The 23,054-nt window shown below is 42.2% G+C and overlaps 2 protein-coding genes across 5 annotated transcripts in view; one reads left to right on the plus strand and one right to left on the minus strand.

Annotated features, from left to right (window-relative positions):
• LOC110981995 (uncharacterized) overlaps positions 1–7,694 on the plus strand; it is a 31,148-nt gene extending 23,454 nt beyond the window's left edge. For 3 of the 4 annotated variants that reach the window (XM_087141227.1, XM_087141228.1, XM_087141226.1), the window contains 5 exons: positions 752–1,032; positions 1,592–1,851; positions 3,503–3,763; positions 4,205–4,348; positions 5,021–7,694. In XM_087141227.1, the coding sequence (XP_086997353.1) occupies positions 752–1,032; positions 1,592–1,851; positions 3,503–3,763; positions 4,205–4,348; positions 5,021–5,160 (1,086 nt within the window). In that variant the 3' untranslated portion in view covers positions 5,161–7,694. The remainder of the gene's footprint in view (positions 1–751; positions 1,033–1,591; positions 1,852–3,502; positions 3,764–4,204; positions 4,349–5,020) is intronic. The other variant, XM_087141229.1, reaches the window with a different exon arrangement.
• Positions 7,695–8,761: 1,067 nt separating this feature from the next.
• LOC147798131 (histamine H2 receptor-like) lies at positions 8,762–14,528 on the minus strand. Its single transcript, XM_087141230.1, has one exon. It carries the CDS (start codon positions 14,524–14,526, stop codon positions 13,588–13,590), a length of 939 nt encoding a protein of 312 aa, XP_086997356.1. The 5' UTR covers positions 14,527–14,528; the 3' UTR covers positions 8,762–13,587.
• Positions 14,529–23,054: the final 8,526 nt, after the last annotated feature.

Below are 23,054 nucleotides of genomic sequence, written 5' to 3' on the forward strand. Positions count from 1 at the left end.
TTACAGAATAAAATCAATATTTATTTCTACTCTTTTTTTTCTAATTCAATTGCCCGTCTAAATTATCACCTCATCCTAGTTGACCAAAATTACAAATTTTCAATTTTTTTATTAAATTTCAGAAATTTCAGACAGAGATCCCTAATTCTAGGCTGTGTATACACAGCTGAAAACACCCAGAAAGTGCTGTTTCCGGCCATCCGGGGGCTTTTAGATTCCAAAAATTTTCGAGTACGCTCTGCGCCAACCGATGGTGGCGCTCCGCTTAGATAGTCCTGCCGGCACTAAAACCATCCTGGGCAGAACCCTGGAGACTCTTTTGTTGGAACTGCACTTTGCTGGTTTATGAATGATAATGAAATGCATGTGTTATGGTCGCGTTGCTACCAGCAAAATGAAGAATCACAACCAATCTGGCTCTGTTCAACTGATGAAGGGATGCTTTTACTCATGGCCAATCCGGTTCGTAAGTGTGATGTCACTTCAATTTAAACCACGCTCGCTGCACACGTACACTGCACGTAGAGTCATGCACTGATTGCCGTTTACGCGCAACTTCAGCGATCGTCCAACGGGAGCCTGCAAATCATGGCCCGTCTGCCTTTGTGACAAAGTCACTTATGAACTGGATACATATAGGACAGCAAAATCATACTGATGTGGATGATGCTGGCACATTGCCAATGGTGACATTTCATCAGCATGAAATGGACTAATCTAAGTCCAAAGCAATCTCCCCCTCTCCCCACAGGCTGGCCAACTCCCCCCAGTTGACAGTAAGAGGGGAGTCCCCAACGGCTACCGGGACTCAAAGCCTCACCCCTACGGCAGCCCCGGTCAGCACCAGCAGCCCTCTCCGCCCCACCAGTATCGGTCCCAGCCCGCCCCTGTCCATCAGCCACCGCCGATGCACACAAGCTTTCCCGGGAGTCTGAATGCGGCCGATGGTAGTGGGTTTGACACCGGTGGTCACAGGTCGCACAAAGCGCAGCACAGCTACCCGCCCACTCAAAGGGGATCTGTCCGGCAAAAGTGAGTTCACCTTGAAGCATTAAACTCCGATTCTTCTCATTTTTCTGCAATATCTTAAGCAGAGCCGGCGCATTTCTCTTTGCAGCTTGACATTGGCATCGTTCAAAATTGCTATCAAGTTATCTTGTGTCAAGTGACAGCCTGCTCAAGCAAAGTGCGTCTTGGTAGTGGCAAACATACAGATCCTTTTCTGTAGAATTTGTTACGTTTGACCTTGTGTGCACATGCTCAAGAGGAAGCAAACAATAGAAAAGGAGTGGCATGTTTGCCACCACCGTGCATCTCAAAAGTCTACCTTTCCCTTGCCCAGCTCATTCTGTGCGCTCTTGTGACCAGACTTTGATTTATTTGTTAATAACATTATTCTGATTCAATAATCACCAAAAGTTATGAACTATTTAGTTAGTCAGTTTGTAGCACGGTTATTACCCATTCTTTGGGTTACAAACACTGCAATGGTACATGTACACAGAAATAGTGCATTGTGATTAGCGGCTTAATCTTTCTTTGCCATCGGCTTTAACACAAATGATCTGTATTTCATTGGCCTGTTCAACAGTGATCCTGGGAGTGCCCCAGACACCAGCCTCAGCTTCCCGCCCCACAAGACCTACCACAGCCAGTCCTCCCTCAACTCCATGCACTCCTTGCCAGAGGAAGCCTCCCCCAGGGGCTTGCCAAACCCGAGAGTGGACCCCCAGGCCACCAGGAACAGCAGGGATGCACCCGCAACTGGTGAGTCAGCTCAGGGCAAGCTCCAGCACAAGGTGGACATCTACATCCCCTCCATACCCTCAACCTCAAAGGAAGCAAACAGAGGTAAGTTACTTTGCATTTCCCTCGCCCCTTTTATCAGTTGTAATAGTGAAGTCGTTCATAGCATGCACATATCCACTAGAATCGGTGCTCAGGGTGCCATACATTATCATTATCCCATGCCTAGAAACACTGCTAAAAGCTGTCTTAGGCTGTGTCCGAAACGGGCTTCCAGAGCTACGGCTAGGTCTATTGTCTCCGCAAATTTCCAATGGAGCGAAGACCTAGACCTAGCTCTAGACAAGAGATTCGGATGCAGCCTTAGCTCCCTTGAGAGTAAACAGATTGGTGCAGCCTTTTCAGGCACTACCTGGCTGAGCAAGCACAGTAACCTTTCCACCCTCACAGGTACCTGTGAATACTCCTGGAGAGGAATATGGGGGCAAATTGACTTGCCCAAGGTCACAACTTACACCCCATCAGTGTTCTAGCTAGGATGAAATTAAAGGATAGGGGTTTCTGCCCGACGTGCCGGATGGGAGGGGTTTGACTGGATATTATTTTACACCCGAGGTTGCTGTTTAACCCCTTCGAGCAGGGAGACAGCAAATGCCGCGGCTCTGCGGGAGGATTAGTGCACCTGCGGTTTCAATGTGGGCCTGCTGCTGGACAGGGCTTTGCATACTGGGCATACCGCAACTCAGCAGTCGTGGTCTAAAGAACCCCAGTGTGAAGGGGTTAACATTTATTACGTTAAATATAACAGCTTTGTTTTAAGCTCCCATTATTCCATTCCACGTTATTCAGTCATTGTAAAAAGCAAAATTATCAGTTTTACACTGACCTCTACCCTTTTCTCTACTTTTTTGGGAGGGGGCTTTGCTAAGGCTAGGGGCAAATGTCTTATAAAACAATGGGATATCTGATCCACATTTCATTACTGCACAATTGTATTTTATGTGCTTATTCTTGTTTGAGAAGCTCCATGGCACAAAATTGTTTTGATGTGCATCAATGAAAAATAACTAGCTTAAGTACACTTCGGTTTTCATTTCATTTTGAAAAACTTCAATCTGAATAGTTTCTTGGGGTTTTAACTCAACATGTGTGATTATTCTATGTACATGTATTCATATACAAAACCAGGCATGCCTACTTGAAAATTATCTTAATTCACCTGGGCTCCTACCATCGTTTGTACTTTCTTGCTAGGTTCTAAAACATTTGTCAAAAGAATATATGTCACATGATCATTCCAAACTTATTCTCATTATCACAAGGTTAGATGTTTGTGCCAAAAATAATAAAAAGTTTTGCCTTAAAATAACAAACACACGCTACCAAGGCAAAAAATAAATAAGAATGATTAACGATAACAAACTTATGAAGGAAAATGCTCTGTTCCACACTACAAAGAGACGAAAACACGACAAAACCATTGTGCATGGATGAGCTGCCATCATGTAGAATACTACTATCATGCAATGGCCACCGAGACTGTGTGCCACGGTCTTACCAAATCATCCTAATGAATATCTTAATATTATACATATTGAGATTGTCTTATTTTTGAACACACCTATTGAGTTTGGATTTCATTGAGTTGGCTTTTTGTGGTAAATCATTTGTAAGGGCTAGGTGTGCAAGACCGTAACTGTTTCTATTCTATTTTAAAAGGGGGGAATTGATTCTGTTCATTGTTGATGCTGGTCAGATCGAATACCAAAGAAGGATCCCGACAGCCCCCGTTGGGACAGCAGCCACAATGTCAACGTCCACGCCATGCAGGAGCGGACAGCCAATAACAGGCCCAAGAACCACCCAAGGAAACCGCCCAGCAAGCCTCAGGGCACGGCCACCTCCTCCCAGGCCCCCGCTGTTGGCTACAGCAACCGGAGCAAGAAGAATGCCGCCTTGCTGCAGGGGAAGGATGGGAGCAAGCCCTCGCCCAAGATGCAGCGAAGGGACAATGCAGGTCAGGATAGGTCTATCTCCCAGTTCTTGTAGCTAACCGCATGATCTGGTCCAATTCCCAAAGCCCTGCGCCTGAAAATTGACAGTCCATGGCACTGTCAGTTACTGCTTTGTTTCCTTCTTTTTAAATTAACTCCCTTTTTCAAAATGGCTTCTGGTAGATGCTGTCGGGATTATCATCATGCTGTTTGGGATTTTCAGATTTCTCTTTTTGTTTGCCGTTAATGCAAATGACTTGAACCAAAAGGGTAGTAAAACACAATGAAATCAGAACAACATGAACAGCATGAGGTAGTGTCTGTTTGGTGTGTTGAACTCATGCTATTTCTTACGTTTGAAAAAGCAATATGCACTCCCATTGAGCCCAAGTTTGCCACCCTACGCTTTAACAATACTGACCTCACCCTTCCAACCTCCCCTCCTCATTCACCGATGATTACAGAGCCTGCCAGCACTGAGCAGAATCTGGACACCCTTCCCCATACCCCTGCTGTCACGCCACCCCCGGTCAAGTACAAGCCCAAGGGCACCAGCGACCTCTTAGCCGCTACGTCCGGGGACCTTTCCAAGCCACCCCCTGACCCAGGTAGGCCCACCCCCTTATGGTTTAAAAGAAAGAGACTTAAAATGTGATGGCTGCCTTGTAGCATGTGCCCAGCACCTATGCAGTGATGCTGAGAGCTTTGTGCACATTCCAGGGAAACTTGGTTATGAATCTTTTACACTGTGTTCAAGCTAGTGCCTGCAGGCATTGTGTCTGGTGCTTTTTTAAGCAGCTTTGTGTGCATCACGATGAAAATTGGTCATGAATTGTTCACACCATGCATGCTGTAATTAGTTCATATGGGCATCGCCCCTGTGCTCTTTTGTGTGGTCATCACACGCAGCTCTATCTAGCATTTCTCCTTAAAATGACCACATCCATCGATGAGATAAACTCATTACATGACTCACAACACCCCCCCCGTAGCTATCTGCCTTGCACTCACCTGTGTCCACACACTCGCACTGTCATCTCTTGACTTTCCCTTTTTCTGTTTTTCGTCATACCTCATCATGTCTTCAGAATCGTCCCCTGTGAAACGAATGCTTTTGCCATCTCACTTTAACACCATTTTTAACACTGTGAGATAATCGTGATGTTGTGGTTGATTAGATCTTTTTGATTAAAGTATCTCAATAAGGGGGGGATTCATGCTGTATAATGCATCTCGTTTCATTTCCTTGGCATTTATTCCTCATCTGTTTTTTTGACCAGAATCCCTTCTGGAAATTAACGAGAAGCTGAGGCAAGAGCTGCTAGACTTGGACGGGGAGATCCAGTACATGAAATACGTCAACAAGGCCAAGGGTAACACCACACAGGCCCCCAAGGCAACCAAGGGGAAGAAGAGGTAACATCTGCTGGGATGGATGCCGAGGGTATCAGGCCCAAACCGCGATCCCGTCCAAAGTGTGCTTGGCATTTCATACAACAAGTGGGCGCAACCAACGTCTGCCCAAGTATGGGCAAGATCTGAAGCAGTTGGCAGCCTGTCCTGTTGTTGCTGTGTGTGGTCAGCACACAGGAATGATCACGCCAGACTGCAGATGGTGCCAACATACATTAGGTTCGACTGCTCTAAAATGCCGTTCATCACGTAGCCTTCCGCGTACTATCATGCAAGCAGTCCCCACCACTGGTTGCATATAGATTCATTACAAACAGTGCAAGGTGATGAAATCCTTTGACATTTCTGAAATACAGGTGCATAGCCAATAGCATTGTTCAAAGGGCAGTAGCACTGTTTGTATTACCCTCACACCTAAACTGCCTCTCAGGGTGACCCATACATGTAAGAAGTACTAATGATACAAGCAGTGTGGATCCTGTCCACCTGCAGAATTTAGGACTTCTCCAAACCCATCTCCTCACTTGGATTTGGGATGGAACCAGGATTCCTGCCTTTGTTGCTGTTAATAAGCAAAAGAAATTAAGAAGTAAACTGAGATAGTCCTTCACATACAAATGTATGCATTCAGTGCCGTTTCAGCCGTTAAATTGTTTGTCGTGCAATACATATTTCTACACTCTGCCCAACCGCTGTCAGATTGTGTTCAGATATTTATTAGCATTAAGTACAAAGGATACTCAGTGAGCCATGTGTGTAGCATGGAACTTTTGTTCTGTAGGACCCGATTGTCCAAATATCTAAACTTTAATGGATCCGGAATTCTAAAAGCGTGTGAGGAGCGAAATGCTAGTTTGTGAACCCTGTGGTATGGAAATTGAAAGCCTGAGTTAGGAGCATGTTCAAACAATCGTTGAAGGATATGGAAAGGCTTTTTTAAAAAACAATTGATTTTCAAACATACTTGCCATAGCATGTTGGTGCCCAAGCAGTATACAGTGTGATAAGTGATATTACATTCTGTGCTGAAATTTCCGTCATTACTTGTAAGCACTGCTCTTAAAAGCTTGTGCTGGGCACTGATGACCAGTGGAACTGAAAAATTGCAGGACTCTCTCAAATCTCTGTTTTTTTCTCCATCTCGAGAGCTCTGTACTTCTACTCGGTTCATAAAACTATGGCTCAATATGGCTGGAGTTGACATTTCACTAAACTGTTTGATGTAAAGCCAAAGATGAAAATCCTTTGTCCTGAATTATGAGAGCTGGCTGAAGTCAGAGAGGCAGGTAAATCCAGAGATGCAACCTTGCTTGGAAAACAGGCCCTCGATGCTGCTAAAGTTGAAGGTATCTGCACTTTATACTCATTGATGGATTCGGGGTTGGGGGGGTAATGGAAGCCAGGCTCTTTCCTCCTCATAAAAATGTGGTCCTAGATCTACCCTTGTCTGCACCAGATCTCATCTGTGACCACTCAAATGACTGGCACGAGTGAATGTTGATGGTAGTGCACCGGGACTGTCCAGTGGTGGTGCGTTGCTGCTGAATATGTATGAGACACGTGCATCTTGAAATGATGTATTTAGGGTGTATACCTGGATTCTTGCTCTGCCCATGTGTATATATGTACATACGCCATAATACCATTTTATGTTTAAATGTTTGTGAATAGATTTCAAACTGTACAGTGTAATAAATACTTTTGAAATGTTTATTTCGCTTTTCTTTTGCACCTTTGCCAATGGCAGAAGTTGTAAACTTTGCCAAGGTTTACTATCTTCCTTTTCTGTTTGATTATACCAAGTCTGTGACGTTCCCCTACCTAAAGCAAAAGACCAAACTGAATGTGCCTACCTTGGGGAAGAGGTGAATTTTTGGTTTGTTTACATCAAAATCTCGGCTTTGTTTCAAATGTTGACTTCACCCCATGCTTCACATTCACCTTCAAATGTTCACTGTTAATACTAGCTTTGAGTCACAGTAACTCCAAAAAAAAAAGCTAGGGACGGAAGCTCCCCCCTCGACACGTTCTCGTCGCGATGCATTTTTCTGCAGAGTTTTTCAAGTAATGCCTTGTAATCGTGGGATTTATAGTTCTTGCAAATAACCATGATCGGATGCTGACGTCCTCACTGCGCACACAGGGGCGACAACACAACCAAATTTCACAGATGTAGTCACAAAGAGAATCTTTACAAGCATGCAAGGTTTCGCAAAGATATTAGCATTGGAGAGTGGATATCTGTGGGGGGGGGTCATATCCCGACCCCTTCTCCCCTGCTGTGAGATGGTCCAGAAAAAAGCCTGGTTCCTTCAGGTTAACTCAGTTTCATTTGTCAGTAGTGGGGGGGGGGTATCATGTCAAACTAGTGGTAGAATCTCAACTCAAATGAGTTTCATGCCATTGGACTAAAACCCAAGGAAGCTGGAACAACAAAGCTGGGATTTTGAAACACAGAAAAGCCATGTTTCATATGTGCTGGTAAGGAACACTTATTAAAAAGCGAGCCAATAAATGTGACAAGGTGTGTTTTGTATTTCATTATTTGAGTGTTGTTTTTGTTCTTTTTTCAGTCTGCTGTCTCGTTCTCATAGTCCATTCCACCAGTAATGAACGGAATTTAAATTCTTTACTTCACCCTCGGTCATGGCGATCACGTCGGCCATACCTCAGTGCCTTTCACATTGTGGCTGGAGTCATGCGCTAGTCTTTTCTCAAGCGTTATTTGTACCGCGCATAGAGACACTGGTAAAGTGAAACTCGGTGGTTACTGTGATTTAGTTCCATGCTTTTGACTTCTAAAGTTCTACTGGTATATAAACCCTGCTGGTGGAGTCACAAATGTCGAGACATTGTGCAGACGTAGCTCAGTAATGTGACGTAATGTAGCCGCAACGAATTTTCTTATTATATACTCCTCATGGTACAAAAATCTTTTACACTCGTATTTGGTTAAATGCACTGAAAAATGCACTTTTCCCGACACAAAATTATTCACGCTTTCTTGGAAAACTGAGACTGCTGTTGCTATGATGTCATTCCAGGGAAGACATAGTTTTTCTGTTACAACTGAAATTCACTTTCGGAATTTACTAACTGAAAAGGTTTTGAGAAAAGGATTAGTGCTTATCCGCTCTGAGGGGAACAAAAGAGGACGCGTTTTTAAATGACAAATGACGGTCCTTTGGTCGAACTCATCGCGTAGGCGTGCAAATTTATGCGCGTTTGGCGCGTGACACGCTCAGTACAAATTAGTACAAATTTACGCTGGACTGTTTGGTCTTCGCGTGTGCGCTGAACGCTTGCAGGTGCCCGATTGGAAAACTTCTCACCAGCGTCTTTCTTTCGCCGTTAAGAAGGCGCTTCAACTTACATGTAGGGCGGATAGCTCAGCACATAAACAACAATAAATCGGCAAAGAAGAGAAAATTTATTCGGGCAAAAAGTACAAAAATGCAGGACTCTTCTTGTGCAGAGTCACCCGCGACATTTAGGCTTTCTTCTTGGGATGACATCACAGTTTAGCCACGCCGAATATGAAAATACTAATTAGCAACAAGGACGTAAAATACCTTTTGAAATAGTGAAATGAAAGTTGAAAATATGGTTAACTGAGACATAGAGGTTTGGAAGTTTTTATCGAAACAAAATAATTGCAACACCACTTGGGATAGCCAATGCTTTCCTTCATGTTTGATTGTTTCTGTGCTTTGCTCCGTTAACAACAAAGGCTAATTTTAATGATAATTATGAAAAAGCACTCTATCTAGGACGTGAACCAGTAAGTCTAGAGCAGCGGGCTTATGTCATACTATAAAAACAATCATATTTTATTATACAGTTGTTACTGCAGGAACTAAACAAGAAAATTAAGAAAGAGAACTCCATCGTATTTCCTGTAGTAAAAAACACAATCTAGTTATTTCAAATGCAAGGAGTAATTAATTAATTAAGTCTTGTTCTTGTACATCAGAGAGGAGTTTAAGAAATCTGAACATTTTTGAGAGAGTGTATCAACATCGAATGAGTTTGTACGAAGGCCTTGGAGAGATACATGTATGGTGGAAAATTTAATTCATGTCTTTTTCATCTATCAAATTACTGTTTGTTCCCACGATTTATACTTAGTTTGTTTGAACGAATCACTCATTCGTTTGCGGAAATTACTAATTGGTGCGCAAGAATCTCAGGAGGAAAGCCTCGAGTTTCGGTGTGTGAGTTTCGTCTTCACCATGCACGCACCGTCGGGAAAGACTTCCCACTCTGGCCATTTATACTCCCTCCCCGTAACAGGGAAAAAGGTAATTTCGTTCGGTTGAGCGGGGCTGATTGAATTGAGGCAAATTACGTAGCAGGGGGAAAAAGATCTGGCAGAGAAAACAAAAACAAAACCGTCTTCCGCACCGATAACGTAATAATAAGGCAAATAACAAGTATCACTCCCTGACTTTTGAATAAGGAAAAGACGGTTAATATTATGTATGATGCTCTGCAAATCGCTCTGCAGAAGGCTGTTTGAGTAAGGCCGTGTCCAAAACCATGTCTTGGGCTACAGTCGCTCTTTGCGCCAATAAAGAAACTGCAGCCAAGCACGACGTCTCGCCACTGACACATATTTAAAAAAAATCTGCACTCTGCGCAATGCCCTTAATCAGCTTGTACAGATCACTGAATCCACTTGCAGCCATTTAACCGAGCCGAATACAAAGCTTGCCCGGCGGCTCGCCTTTGTTCTCCCTGGCGTCGGTAAAATGGCCGCTGGTTGGCTTCTATTTCATACAAAGGCGTTGCAAGTCCAGATTTCTTTTTTTACATACGTCCGTGCGTCTCGCAGTGTCCTTTTTATTAAGTTAACATGAGTTCTTGAAGTCACCGGCGGCCATCTTACCGTGCCAAAAACAAAAGCAATACGAAGGCTTACTCGCAATTGCCAAACAAATCATTCGTGACAACACAAGTCGTGAGACAGCGATCACCTTTTTGTAATGGCCGCCGGTGGTTTCATTTGATACCGTACAAAAACGTTGCCATTCCAGACTTTTTATTTGATTTGCCTACAGCCAAGCTGAAGGTAGCTGCGATCTGTGCCAGGGTTACGTAATACTCAACGCCCAAAGAAGCGTCAGTTCGAAGCTGCCAATGCCGTGTTTCCCGAATTCTTTCAAGTCAGTTGGACAAATTGAGGGACGGGAACCTGTCTGCCTGCTAAGGAACTCGTGGTGTAACGGGCATTCATAAATTCGCAGGCGAATGGTGGGGCTAAAATGTATATTTCTCACGTCCACGTCGTCTCGACAGCCCACTGAGTAAGTCTACCTTATGAAACTAATTTGTTGTGACTCTGATAGGTTAGGCGAAAGTGACTTCTGATGTTGATGTAGTTCAAGTAGAAGTGCGGCGAAATTCTGAGTTCAAGAACATGGCGACGTTCTCTTTTGGTTGGGTGAGTCAGTAAAAACATGCGCATGTACATGTACATGTACAAAGTCAACTTTGTGTAACGATTAATCCAACATTTCCTTAGGAGAATTTTACTGGCGTAAGTAGAAATGGGCAAATAATCGCTAAAATGAAGTCAAATAAATAAGGTAACATAAATAAAATAAAATATTGCAAATTATATAAAATAAATTATGATGAAATAAAATAAACTAAATACAAACCATAAAGTAAATGGAATAAAATGAGGTTAAATAAACTTGGGAAAGAGTTCCATATACGGACAACACTAATTTCCCATTAAAATGTTGCAACAGCCGTCAGAGAGTGATAACATATCCTAAAAAGTACAATTTAGGTAAGAAAATTCTGAAGGGCTTACTTAAAATACACTTAAGTTTTTTGAGACACGTCTCGTAGGTTTATGCACAGGGCATCAAGAGTTGTCCATAACAGAGCTCTTTTCTTTTAGGTCAGCAATTTAGATCAAGATTAGGGAGTGAAAGTTATGAAAAAGGAGCATATAACCGTTTGCATGTGAATACACTGGTAATATGCACTGTGCTGTGTGGACATCTAACACAATTACTGCATACACTAATTGTTCTTTATTTTGAAATAGAATCCTATAAAACACTTTAAAATGAGGTTATATCACTCAGTGTGCTGTTCTGACGGATGCCATATGTTCTACTTCAGTATCTCGATATCAAGAGGATAGGACCTTGCACCGCATTCTGAATATTTCTGATGGTTTTGGAAAATTGTGGTGCATTTTGAAGACTGCAACAATTCGGTTATCCCGGATGACGGGTTATTGCACTTAGTTCTGGTCACCTTGTCTACTCGGCTGCAATGATGGCCACATCCGCACAGTTGTCCAATGGAATTCAACGCTGACAATTTGAAAAATGCTGTTGATTAATTAACTGCAGGTGACTAAGAATGTACACCTCTACTTCGGTATACTAAGCTCCGAAATGCTTGAAGAAACTCCCTGTTTCTCCAGTAATAAATGATACCATTGAGCCAACAGTTACTGATGAATATCGAGTAAGCAATCATATCCAGACCACTTGAGATGGAAATGTGTCTCGATTTCAGCAAATGGATAATGAGCTGAGGAGCCAGCTTAGACATAAAACTCCAGTTATGATAAGTACTGTCGTGGCAGGTTTTGTACTCATCCGTGGGGCGTCATTTCTGCCGGGGGGGGGTTGCCAATGTGATTTAGCGCTGTAATGCGTCGAGCCTGCCGTCTCGCCACTTTCAGAATGTAAACGTATAGAATCAAAATAGTTCCCAGAGGAATTGTGATGGAACAAATGGTTCCATATCGATACACTGCTAGAGCTCCGTATTCACAAGTACCATCGCTGGAAATCGTGGCTGGAAATAGCAGTCCAAACAAAATTAGGAAGATGACAAACAAAAGTGTCCACAATACAGTAGTGATGATCTTTGATCTTAGTGGCGTCATTAGATTTGGGTAGCGAAGTGAGTAGGCGATAGCAAGAAAACGATCTGTGGTTAGAAGAAGAAGGGACAAAATGCTCGTCGAATACAGCGTTGGCGCCACAATTTTCCACAAAACACACAAAAGATTTCCAAGTACCCATCGTTTATAAATGCGAGTAAGTAGGTTAGGAGTTGCACTGAACATTCTATTACACAAATCTGATGTGGTAAGAGACATCAGAAAGATTTTGGTAGTGTCTTGAATGCCTCTGGTGCAGCGAAGAACTAGAAGGCTCAAGACGTTAAGCACGATAATGAGCAGAATAGTTACAGGTTGTAAAGCGATTCCGAATATGATGACAGTGTCTCGGAGCTTCACTGATGGATCCTTGTAATGGATATAGAGGGATCCCATTACGACGCTTTTAGCATCAACCTGCGCACTTCCGCGTTTGAAAACGAGGCTTTATGTGTCAGCTTCAATTCCTAATACAATCAGACGATTGAAAGTAAGGAGTCAAGACACCAAATACATAAAGGTATATTAAATTCGGACTGTTCAGGCTGCAAACGTTTTGGAAAAGTCTTTCAGGATGACTCAACAAGTGAATCAAAAGAAAAAAATAACGGTAATTTACCGCGATCTAACGTACCGGTACCTGCGATGGTTGTGTGTCCGCATGTGTAATGGGCGTGGCTTGTGCAGTGGGCGTGGTTTAAACTGAAGCGGCGTCACACTTACGAACCAGATACTGCATGGACTGTGTCGACTATGCGGGCAAGCGCGACTAAGTTCAACCTAGAGAGCCTCGGTTTCGATGAGGATATGCGCAGACGGCGGTAATGTGAAATCCCTCTGTTGGACTTGTTTACATCCATTACATTCAGACTTGCATTGGCCAAAACATGTATGAAGGACAAAGCTGCGACACCACAGGTCTGACTGACTTCTATTGATTATTTTTCCAAATGAAATTGTCGACGTCTTATCTCTATACAAAGTTGATCGCCATATGTGCTTAGCAATTATGCACAGGGCATCAAGTGTTCTCCATATACGGAACTCTTTTCTTTTAGTTCAGCAATTCAAATCAAACATTGGGAGTGAAAATCATATGAAAAACGAGCCTAACTCGGTTGGCATGCGAATACACCATTAATGTGGAGGACATCGAACATAATGTCTGCATACAAGTTTTTGTTCTGTGTTTTGAAATAGAATCCCATTAAAAAACTTTTAAAGTGAGGTTATATCACTCAGTGTGCTGTTCTGACGGATGCCATATGTTCCACTTTAGTGTTTCGATATCAAGAGGATATGACCTTGCACTGCATTCTGAATATTTCTGATGGTTTAGGAATATTGTGGTGCATTTTGAAGACTGCGACAACTCGGTTATTCCGGATGACGGGTTGTTGCACATAGTTTTGGTCACCTTGTCTACTCGGCTGCAATGATGGCCACATCTGCACAGTTGTCCAATGGAATTCCACGCTGACAATTTGAAAATGTTGTTGATTAATTAAGTGCAGGTGACTAAGAATGTATATCTCTACTTCGGTATACTAAGCTCCGAAATGCTTGACGAAACTCCCTGTTTCTCCAGTAGTAAATGATACCATTTAGCCAACAGTTACTGATGAATATCGAGTAAGCAATCATATCCAGGCCACTTGAGATGGAAATATTTCTCGATTTCAGCAAATGGATAATGAGCTGAGGGGTCCAGCTTAGACATAAAGCTCCAGTTATGATAAGTACTGTCGTGGCAGATTTTGTACTCATCCGTGGGGCGTCATTTCTGCCGGGAGGGTTGCCAATGTGATTTAGCGCTGCTATGCGTCGAGCCTGCCGTCTCGCCACTTTCAGAATGTAAATGTATAGAATTAGAATAGTTCCCAGAGGAATTGTGATGGAACAAATGGTTCCATATCGATACACTGCTGGAGCTCCGTATTCACAAGTACCATCGCTGGAAATCGTGGCTGGAAACAGCAGTCCAAACAAAATTAGGAAGATGACAAACAAAAGTGTCCACAATACAGTAGTGATGATCTTTGATCTTAGTGGCGTCATTAGATTTGGGTAGCGAAGTGAGTAGGCGATAGCAAGAAAACGATCTGTGGTTAGAAGAAGAAGGGACAAAATGCTCGTCGAATACAGCATTGGCGCCACAACTTTCCACAAAACACACAAAAGATTTCCAAGTACCCATCGTTTGTAAATGCGAGTAAGTAGGTTAGGAGTTGCACTGAACATTCCATTACACAAATCTGATGCGGTAAGAGACATCAGAAAGATTTTGGTAGTGTCTTGAATGCCTCTGGTGCAGCGAAGAACGAGAAGGCTCAGAACGTTAAGCACGATAATGAGCAGAATAGTTACAGATTGTAAAGCGATTCCGAATATGATGACAGTGTCTCGGAGCTCCACTGACGGATCCTTGTAATGGATATTGGACGCGTTCACATCCATTGCATGCAGACTTTCTTTGGCCAAACGTGAAGGACGAAGCTGAGACACCACAGATCCGACCAACGTCCATTGATTATTTCTCTAACTGATAACGACCGATGTCCTCTCTCTGTACAAATATGATCGCTTGTGTTCTTAGTTGTTATAGTTCTGATGTTCCATGAAGCCGTAAAATATCTCAGGAAGCCCGCCCTCATCGAATTTCCGGCACTATCCAGGCATTGTCAAACCATTTACCTGAAAGCACGCACAGCATCACCGCCTCCATGGCAACGCCTTACCCTCAATTTGCGGTCGCTAAGGGGTACAATGGATGACAGTTTTTAATAATGAGTGGAGACAGCCTAATCACATCAGAAAATGGTGGTAAATCTGTCGTAATTGAATGGAAATATTAACTAATCACCTGCATATGGGCATGACAGATAGATCAAGGTTGAACCAGACATTCTGCAAACTGAAGGTGTGCTTGTAACCGGTCTACGCTTGCAATGGGCTTTCAATTAAGAGTACGTTTTACCCACCACGTTTATTTTTCTGATATCCATGGTTGTAATTAACGCATTTATTTACAAGTGCGCACGTGTCTGCACACATGGAAAGGTTTGACCCCTGTTGTTGTTCAAGGACAGCTCGACAAATATAGTCATGATAGGCCCTTTCCAGTGCCCTGTGTTAGCACTGGGTGACAACCATAGATACAGTAAGGGACCCCACTACTTCGAACAACGTTTCGAAATTCGGATTAAAATGGAAGTCGCAGAAATTACATTCGTTTTTCGCTTACTGTTTAAAAAAAATGAGAAGTGATTTTTTTTCAACCCTAGTTTCTCGTTTTCAAATGCAGAAGTATTTTTTATACGCCTTCTTTATTTTAGGCTTTCTTTTTCAAATTGAAAAAAAAACCCCGAAAACTTGTTTTTCAATTTTCGTTTCCATTTTGAACCCGGAAAGCAAGTGAACGAAACGTACACAGACCAACGACGTGCAGTTATTGCAAACGTTTGTTGTAAGGTGCCTTTTCATATGCGCGTCAACACTTCCTCCAAACCTTACATATCCGTCAAACTGAATAAATGGAGTCAATTCTTTGTACGTGGAGGCTTACTACAGATGTTCTTATTGTCAGTGGAAGGTGTAAGGCGTTATTACAAGCGACACCATCACATTCATGTGCCGACATTAATTTTTGAGAATAAACGATGCACCACACTAATAATTGCACCCTTTCTCCCTCCCTAACATTTTGAAACCAATTTAGATGTTTTTGCCACGAATAAACGCTCGATGATTGGGTGAATGCGCACCCTCCATCTTGTGCACGCACACTTTTCATCGGTGAGGGTTTGGCAGTTTGAATCAAAGTCTGGATACCACACCCGATGATTCTGACTACTCGACGAATCAAGGGTCTGGTGTCACTCAATGTCACGTGACCAGGACAGGAGGAATTCCTCCAGTTTTCCGGAAATAGCCGAAATATTCCGAAGTCGTCCCGTCTACACTCTGCATGTTCGGATGGTACCGTTGATATACGGTTATTCCCGGTCGGGTAGGTGGGCTTGTTCAACGTAAACCGTCAATAATCATGCATTGGCATATACATGTAACAACAAAGTTACAAAAAACTTACTTGTTGATGGGTGTGTGCGTGGAAGGAATGTTGCTGTACAAGAATTGATCAACTAAAAGAATTTCAAAATGCTTACGTGTGATTTTGAATTTTCTGAGATTTTTTCAAGTGCGCCTCATTGCTATAGGGAACACTCAGGTGAATTGGAACCCACCACGTAAGGGAACGAAATCAAAAACATCCGGGCTTTCAACTTGTGACCTCTGACCCTTAATTGCGTCATATCTATTCATATCCGTGGGTGATGCCTAACCTAAGATTCTTTATCAAGGGTCGTCAGGGAATCTTTGGGCAGGGAACCAGACTATTTGAATCAAAGATTGTATCCGCTCCGAGCGGAACAAAAGAAGGCGTGGTTTTTTGTATTCACAGCATCCGGTTCGTAAGTGTGACGTTACTTCAGTTTAAGCCACACCCACTACACATGCATCGCACATAAAGTTACATTCAATGATCACCGTTTACATGGAGCCATGGAACCGGAAGTTAAAGCTCAACTTCATCGATAGTCCAATGGGAGCATGCAAATCATGTTGCGTCCGCCTTTGTGAAGAAGTCATTTACCAACCGGATAGGCGCGCCATGAGGCGCGCAAGTTATGTGCGTTTGACGCAGAGCACGCTGAGTACGCGCAACTAATTTATTCCGGCATGTATGGTGTTTGCACACACGTACAACTTGTAACCACCTGTCTGTCTTTTCACCGATCGGGTTGCACTTCAGCTTGGGGCGGATATAGCGCAGCGCTATGCAATCTTTAGTTTGAATTACGCGCGCGACACGTATGCTGCGCACGGGAAATTATTCTGGTTGAAGAGAATCTCTCTGGAAAATTGTTCAAAATACGGGTGATTCACAATAGTGCGCATCTAAGAGTTTGCAAAGCGTTGGCCAATCATGACGCGTGATATCTGTCGACCCTTTCCAAACGCACACTAAGTCGACAGATTTCTCTCATTGTGATTGGCCAACGTGTTCCAAACCCTTGGAGGCGCAATCCTGAAACGTCGGAATTATTGGATGCCCTCAGTCCCGTCTGTCGATAACCGCGCAGTTGGACTTGTCTTTCAACCGTAAGTTTCATTTTTTTAAAAACAAAATCATACCTATCGCAATAGGCCTAACGAACAGTGACCAACGTGAAAGAGTTTTTAACTACATGTACTAAACTTTGCATAATTGGGTTCTGACAATACAACTGGTTGTCCAAACAAAACGCATAAGCCTATGCTCGGTTCCCAGTCATATTTCGTCATTATTAGTAGGATCTTTTTAGAGGAAACTATTCATTTTCGGTTTATTCCCCTTAGTTTTTTCATTGACATTTTGTTTTGCTTGTTTATCTTTATGCATAGAATTCCAAGAAACAAACACTTGAGGACTAAAGCGTATTCACTCGGCAAAAATAAATTATTAGAAAGCCAAATGAATAAAAAGATCCTGCGTTTCCCCGCCCACAAAAAATCCCCTTTTGGCCGTTCGCGCTCCCTAGCCGATTGGATGACGTCATCGCCAGAACTACGCATGTACAGTGTACTTGTACATATAGTGCACAGTACAGGCAGTATCGCACGCTTGCAATAGACCACGTTGTGTTTGATGTAGCTTGTCGAGCAACAGGGCAAACACTAGTTCAGTTCAAGAAATACACGGCAGGTATTAATTTCTACCTTGAACTGAGACAGTGTTTGCCTGTGGGCCAAGCTACATTAAACATAACGTGGTCTATTGCGTGCGATACTGCTGGGAATCGGAGGGGAAAAAACGGTTTCCAGAAAATAAACCGGACTATTATTACATTAATGATTCAATAAGTATCTCCAAGAATATGCTGACCTGATTGGTATACTGTATAGGCAAAATTATACTTTGCAGAAAACGAATGTATTTAGTGTGTTTTCTTACTCATTGCCACTAACCCAAGCTTGATACGTGGCGCACCTTCATGAGGGTCAGACGTCGCCTGCCGCTCACCAGCCCTCATTACATTCAGAGGTACATAATACCTCTCCAACGATCTTCATTCAACTAGTCCTTCAGCATCAAACACGGTCAAATATCTTGGCGTCACTCTAAGCGCTCAGCTCTCATGGAATGACCACATTAAATCTGTCAGCTCATCAGCCAATCGTATGCTCGGGTTTATCAAAACCGTGGCTTTTCATGCCTCTGTACACGCTAAACTGGCCCTTTATAAGGCTCTTGTTCTCCCCATCGTAGAATATGGACTTCCTGCTTGGCTGCCCCAAACAAAGAAGCAGGATGATACGCTAGAAAATATTCAACGACGTGCCACTCGATTCATTTTAGGTCAGAAACGTGGAGTTATGTCTTACACAGAGAGACTTGAGATCCTCAACTGGTCAACTTTATCCAATCGCCGTAATTTTGCAGTGTTGTCCCTTGTATGTAAATGTCTTCTTAATCTTGTCAAGTGTGAAATGTGTCAGACTAAGGTTACTGTGAATTCCAGACATACCAATATTGTTAGTTTTAATCATCTCCAGGCTAGAACACAATCTCTTCATTTATCCTGCTTTCATCAGTTTCCCCGGTTGTGGTCTAATCTCCCTGAACACGTTTCTAACACTCTTATTTTGAAACCTTTTTCACAATTCCTGGCAGTATTGAAAAATACTGTCCTTTACCCTGATTCTTAGGCTTGTTTTTTGTTCTTGTTTTTTTGTTTTATTTTGTTTTGTTTTTCCATTTAGGCCTACTGTTATTCAATTCATGTAGTGTGGAAGTTCTTCTTTTATCTCCATTTTATATCTTTTTACTTCATGTTTGGCTACCCTTGTTCTGTTAGTGCAATCCTCTATTCATTATTTTGTTTTTGTTCCCATATGCAATCTCATAATGTCATTTATTGTATGTGTGTATCCTGGATAATTTTTTTATTATTATTCTGCTTTTTAAATATTTAATTACAGAAGAAGTAACGCTTTATTGTTGGACGTATTTATTTATTTATTGTTTAATTTATACAAGGTGCCATAAAGATTTTTAAATGTGTGTTTTTTAAAATTTATTCTTAATGTCTTCATGTTCAGTGTTTTTACATGTACATGTATATACAGTATACTTATTTTATTAATTTGTTAATTTCCCACATCTTGATGTGGGGAGACAGGTCTGTGACCACAGTGATTCCGTATTACTTTTGTCTCCCCTATGCTCATCTTGCTTGTGATGTATATTGAATTTTTGGCATGAATAAATAATAATAATAATAATTAGCTGAAAAACAAACTCAGTTGCATCCCCGAACGAATCGTAGAGTTCAATGCGAATTTTATATGCCTCATAAAGAAGTATACACAGAACCTAGCTTAAGGTCACCTACTGATTACTAGGATTAATTTCATCAAAATGGCTCATTATCTTCTCATTACGTTGTTTACCCTCTATGAAAAGAGCCATCTTACCGAGGAGTCATTCAACTGAAGCATTGTAAAAGGGTTGTAAAATGAAGCACACAATTAATATACCCTAGTAGAGTATAAGCGCTCATTACTACGTGCAATGAAAAGAAATTTTCCTCTTACACAATTGAGTCGAATCAGTATCGGCCAAAATAAATAGTGATCCCTTTGGTCACTACTGAGCGGTATCATTCCACAATTTCTATTACAATCTTACAATACACACTAAATTCAAGACCTTCATAACCTTCCTTATATATACAATACAACCACTGCAGCAAAATCGATTCTTCGTCACTACAGTGCTATGCATAGGCTACATTAAACAGGTATACTTTGAATGGGCTCTTTATCTTCTAATTACCAATCTACCTTGTATGAAAAGAGTCATTCAACCAAGGGAGTATTTCACTGAAGCATGCTAATGCGGGATGGAAGTAAATTTAAAGAACACAGTGCTGTAATAGAGGTGATCATTGCTACGTAAATAATTCCCAAAAGTCCAATGAATAGGTGCATAGAGCGAGTAAACCAGTCATCCGCAGTTGCCTCAGAGAGGACTCTTTCAAAGCGAATTATTTTGCTTTACGCGCACAGATCAATGAGGGTGAGAATACGTAAGTCCAGCGTAAGGAACTGGAGCAGCGCGTCATTTTCGAACTTGAAATGCTGCATCCAGGGGAATGAATGTGGATTATTCCGCGTTCATTCAATTGAACTGAATCTGCTTGCCCTGAAGAAGGTACTCCGTTACCAAAAGCTCGGCAATCACATATTTCAGAGCACTGAGTTGATATTATATTCTTGTCGATATTCTGATCACGGTGCTACGCAGCCCTTCCATATCTCAATGAGGGTTTGGTGTCATCGAAATGAGCACATACATCCCTTAGGCTGTGTCCAGCACTCTTGTTGGTAATTTTTCTACACAAGTATCTTGACAGTGGATCATGTGCCATAACAATGTATGCTAACGACACAGCCCTCTCTGGGTTGATTTCTGAAATTTTGTGAGAGTGAAAACAGAGATAAAATACGCAAATTTATTTAATATTGTGACCAAATGCACATCTGATGTTTCATGTACAAAACCCAAGAAATGCTATTAGATTTCTGGAAGCAATAAACATTACCGAACCATACAAAATCAAACAATACGCCTGTTGAAGTCTTCCATGGGTTTAAATTCTTGGGGAGAATTAATTGTAAATAATAAACTAAACTGGAATACTAATTCCACATTTAAAAATTAATCGGTAAACTATCAAACTGATGGCTCTATTTAAAAGCGATTAAAAGTGTTCAATGTTAGCAACCAGATTTTAAAACTTTTCTTCAGAGGACTGTTTGTTCGAGTGTAATTTTCTGGTGCTCCGTTTGTTCGACTCTCTCTCGTCATGCAATCGAGGAAAATATAGCGAATAGGTTTATTGGTGCTGACTTTTATGGTATCCAGAAACAGCTCAGCCAGCTCAGTGTCATGTCACGACCAAATTCGGGGAAATACCGTATAGAGGGATTTCACATTAGCGCCGTCTGCGCATATCTGCATCGAAACCGAGGCTCTCTGTGTTGAACTTCCTCGCGCGCGCCCGCAGAGTCCACACAGTACAGTGGAGTATGCGGTTCGTAAGTGTGACGCTACTTCAGTTTAAACCACGCCCACCGCACAAGATACACGACCATCGCAGGTACGTTAGTGCACGGTCAAATGTCGTTATTTTTTCTTTTGATTTTACGTATTGAGTCATCCTAAAAGACTCTTCCACAAAAATTTGCAGCCTGAAAAGTATGAATTTAAGATAACTTAATGTATTTTGTGTCTTGAAGCCGACACATACAGCCTCGTTTTCAAACGCGGAAATGCGCAGATCGACGCTAAAAGCGTCGTATTGGGATCCCTCTTCTGTCTGATATAACTATCGGTGAGGGAACAATGTGAAATTGGGGTGGGGAGTTAATTTGTCAGACCATTTGGTTTAACATCAGCCACTAATTGACCGATCCATCATGCTCCGCCTCTTTGTGTTCTGACCAAGAATGGGGGCATGTGTGTGCCGGGCGAAGGGGGCACTTTGCTCCCGGTTTCACCACTAGCGGATGCAAATCATTCCCTCAACCCTTTCATTTTTCGGAACCTATCTAGACTTGACTGAAGTCGGTGTCTCTGTGACGTCTTCGTTTATGTTTTGGATACACATCATTACTTGTTTCGCGCCCTTTTGTGTCCACTTACAACTATGAGTTCAGTTCAGAAATCTCGACAATAACGAATCTGCCAGCCGTTTGTACATAGCGAATGGGCTCATCTACCAAAAGTGGTAGCAGCCAGTCACATTGCAGGACTTGTTTATATGTCGTTCATACCTGCAGTATAATTAACGAGTCTACAAGTCTAACTGCTTTGATGGGGTGGAAGGTCAGTGCAAGATCATGTCATTCATATGCAATTATGAATAATTACATATTACCGACGGGGGGGGGGGCGATTGGCTTATCTGTCAAGTCGATTGGACATACTGACTGGTGACGTATGACACATGTTGAACAATAAAGGCTATCATATGAGGGCGCCTTATAAGGATTACGCAAGTTACCGGGCTGAGTGCGACGACCCCACGCCAGTGGCGGGGTCTATAATTATGATCCATGCATAGAGCTGAGCACATATAGAAGTGTGACGTCATTTTGAACCAGAAAGGGAGTGCAAACGCGCTAATTCTCGTACTAATGCCCTCTTGTGTGTGACGTATTCACTTCGGAACTCTATTGAGCCACATTGGTGGGGAGTTTTCATTTTGTTGGTGCGATGCAACTGGCCCCGTGCATGATTTCATGGTCGTTATTGTGAGCCAGCGAAGAACAATTCCCAGTGAGAGATCCTGTCAAAGTATGGCGTCATCAGTACAGAAGTTTTCTCCCATGCATGCTATTTACCTTTATCATTAAGTATGGAAATGGCCTTACACACTTGAGATATATATGCAACTATACGTATGAAGCCAAACCACGATGTTGTGTTTGTATTGCGCATGCCCAATGTGTATTAGACTTATGTTGCAGCCGTTCATCGTTATATCAACAGTAAAAACACCATCTATTTGTGTGAATTGCCGTAGTCAAGCGGTTACGGCATAATGATTTGTGATGCATGGGGTGTGGGTTCGAATCATGGGTCGGAATTGTGGGTAGGGAGGTTTTTTTTAAAGGAAAATAAAGCCCCAATTTTTTGGAGCCTAATTTCACACGTGAAGTTTTTATGGTTGGTTGAGCATCTAGATGTCATGCATTGTGCATGGTTGTGAACAGTGGTTTGGCTTCATACGTGTGATTGCATATAAAGCTCAACACTTTCAAGCTTTTGAGTCTATTATCTAGCAAGAAATTGTCTCACTTATTTTCAACTGACAAACATCCAATTAACGATAACCATTAACCACTTTTTATCCCGAAACAGCCGTTTGGAATTG

Source organism: Acanthaster planci, linkage group LG09 (assembly GCF_054643075.1).
Source record: "Acanthaster planci isolate LZ-2023a linkage group LG09, COTS_SCS, whole genome shotgun sequence".
NCBI classification, from domain to species: Eukaryota; Metazoa; Echinodermata; class Asteroidea; order Valvatida; family Acanthasteridae; genus Acanthaster; species Acanthaster planci.

What these genes read in the sequence shown, in the direction of transcription:
- LOC147798131 (XM_087141230.1), bottom strand. Translation starts at nt 14,526, where the DNA reads ATGGATGTGAACGCGTCCAATATCCATTACAAGGATCCGTCAGTGGAG.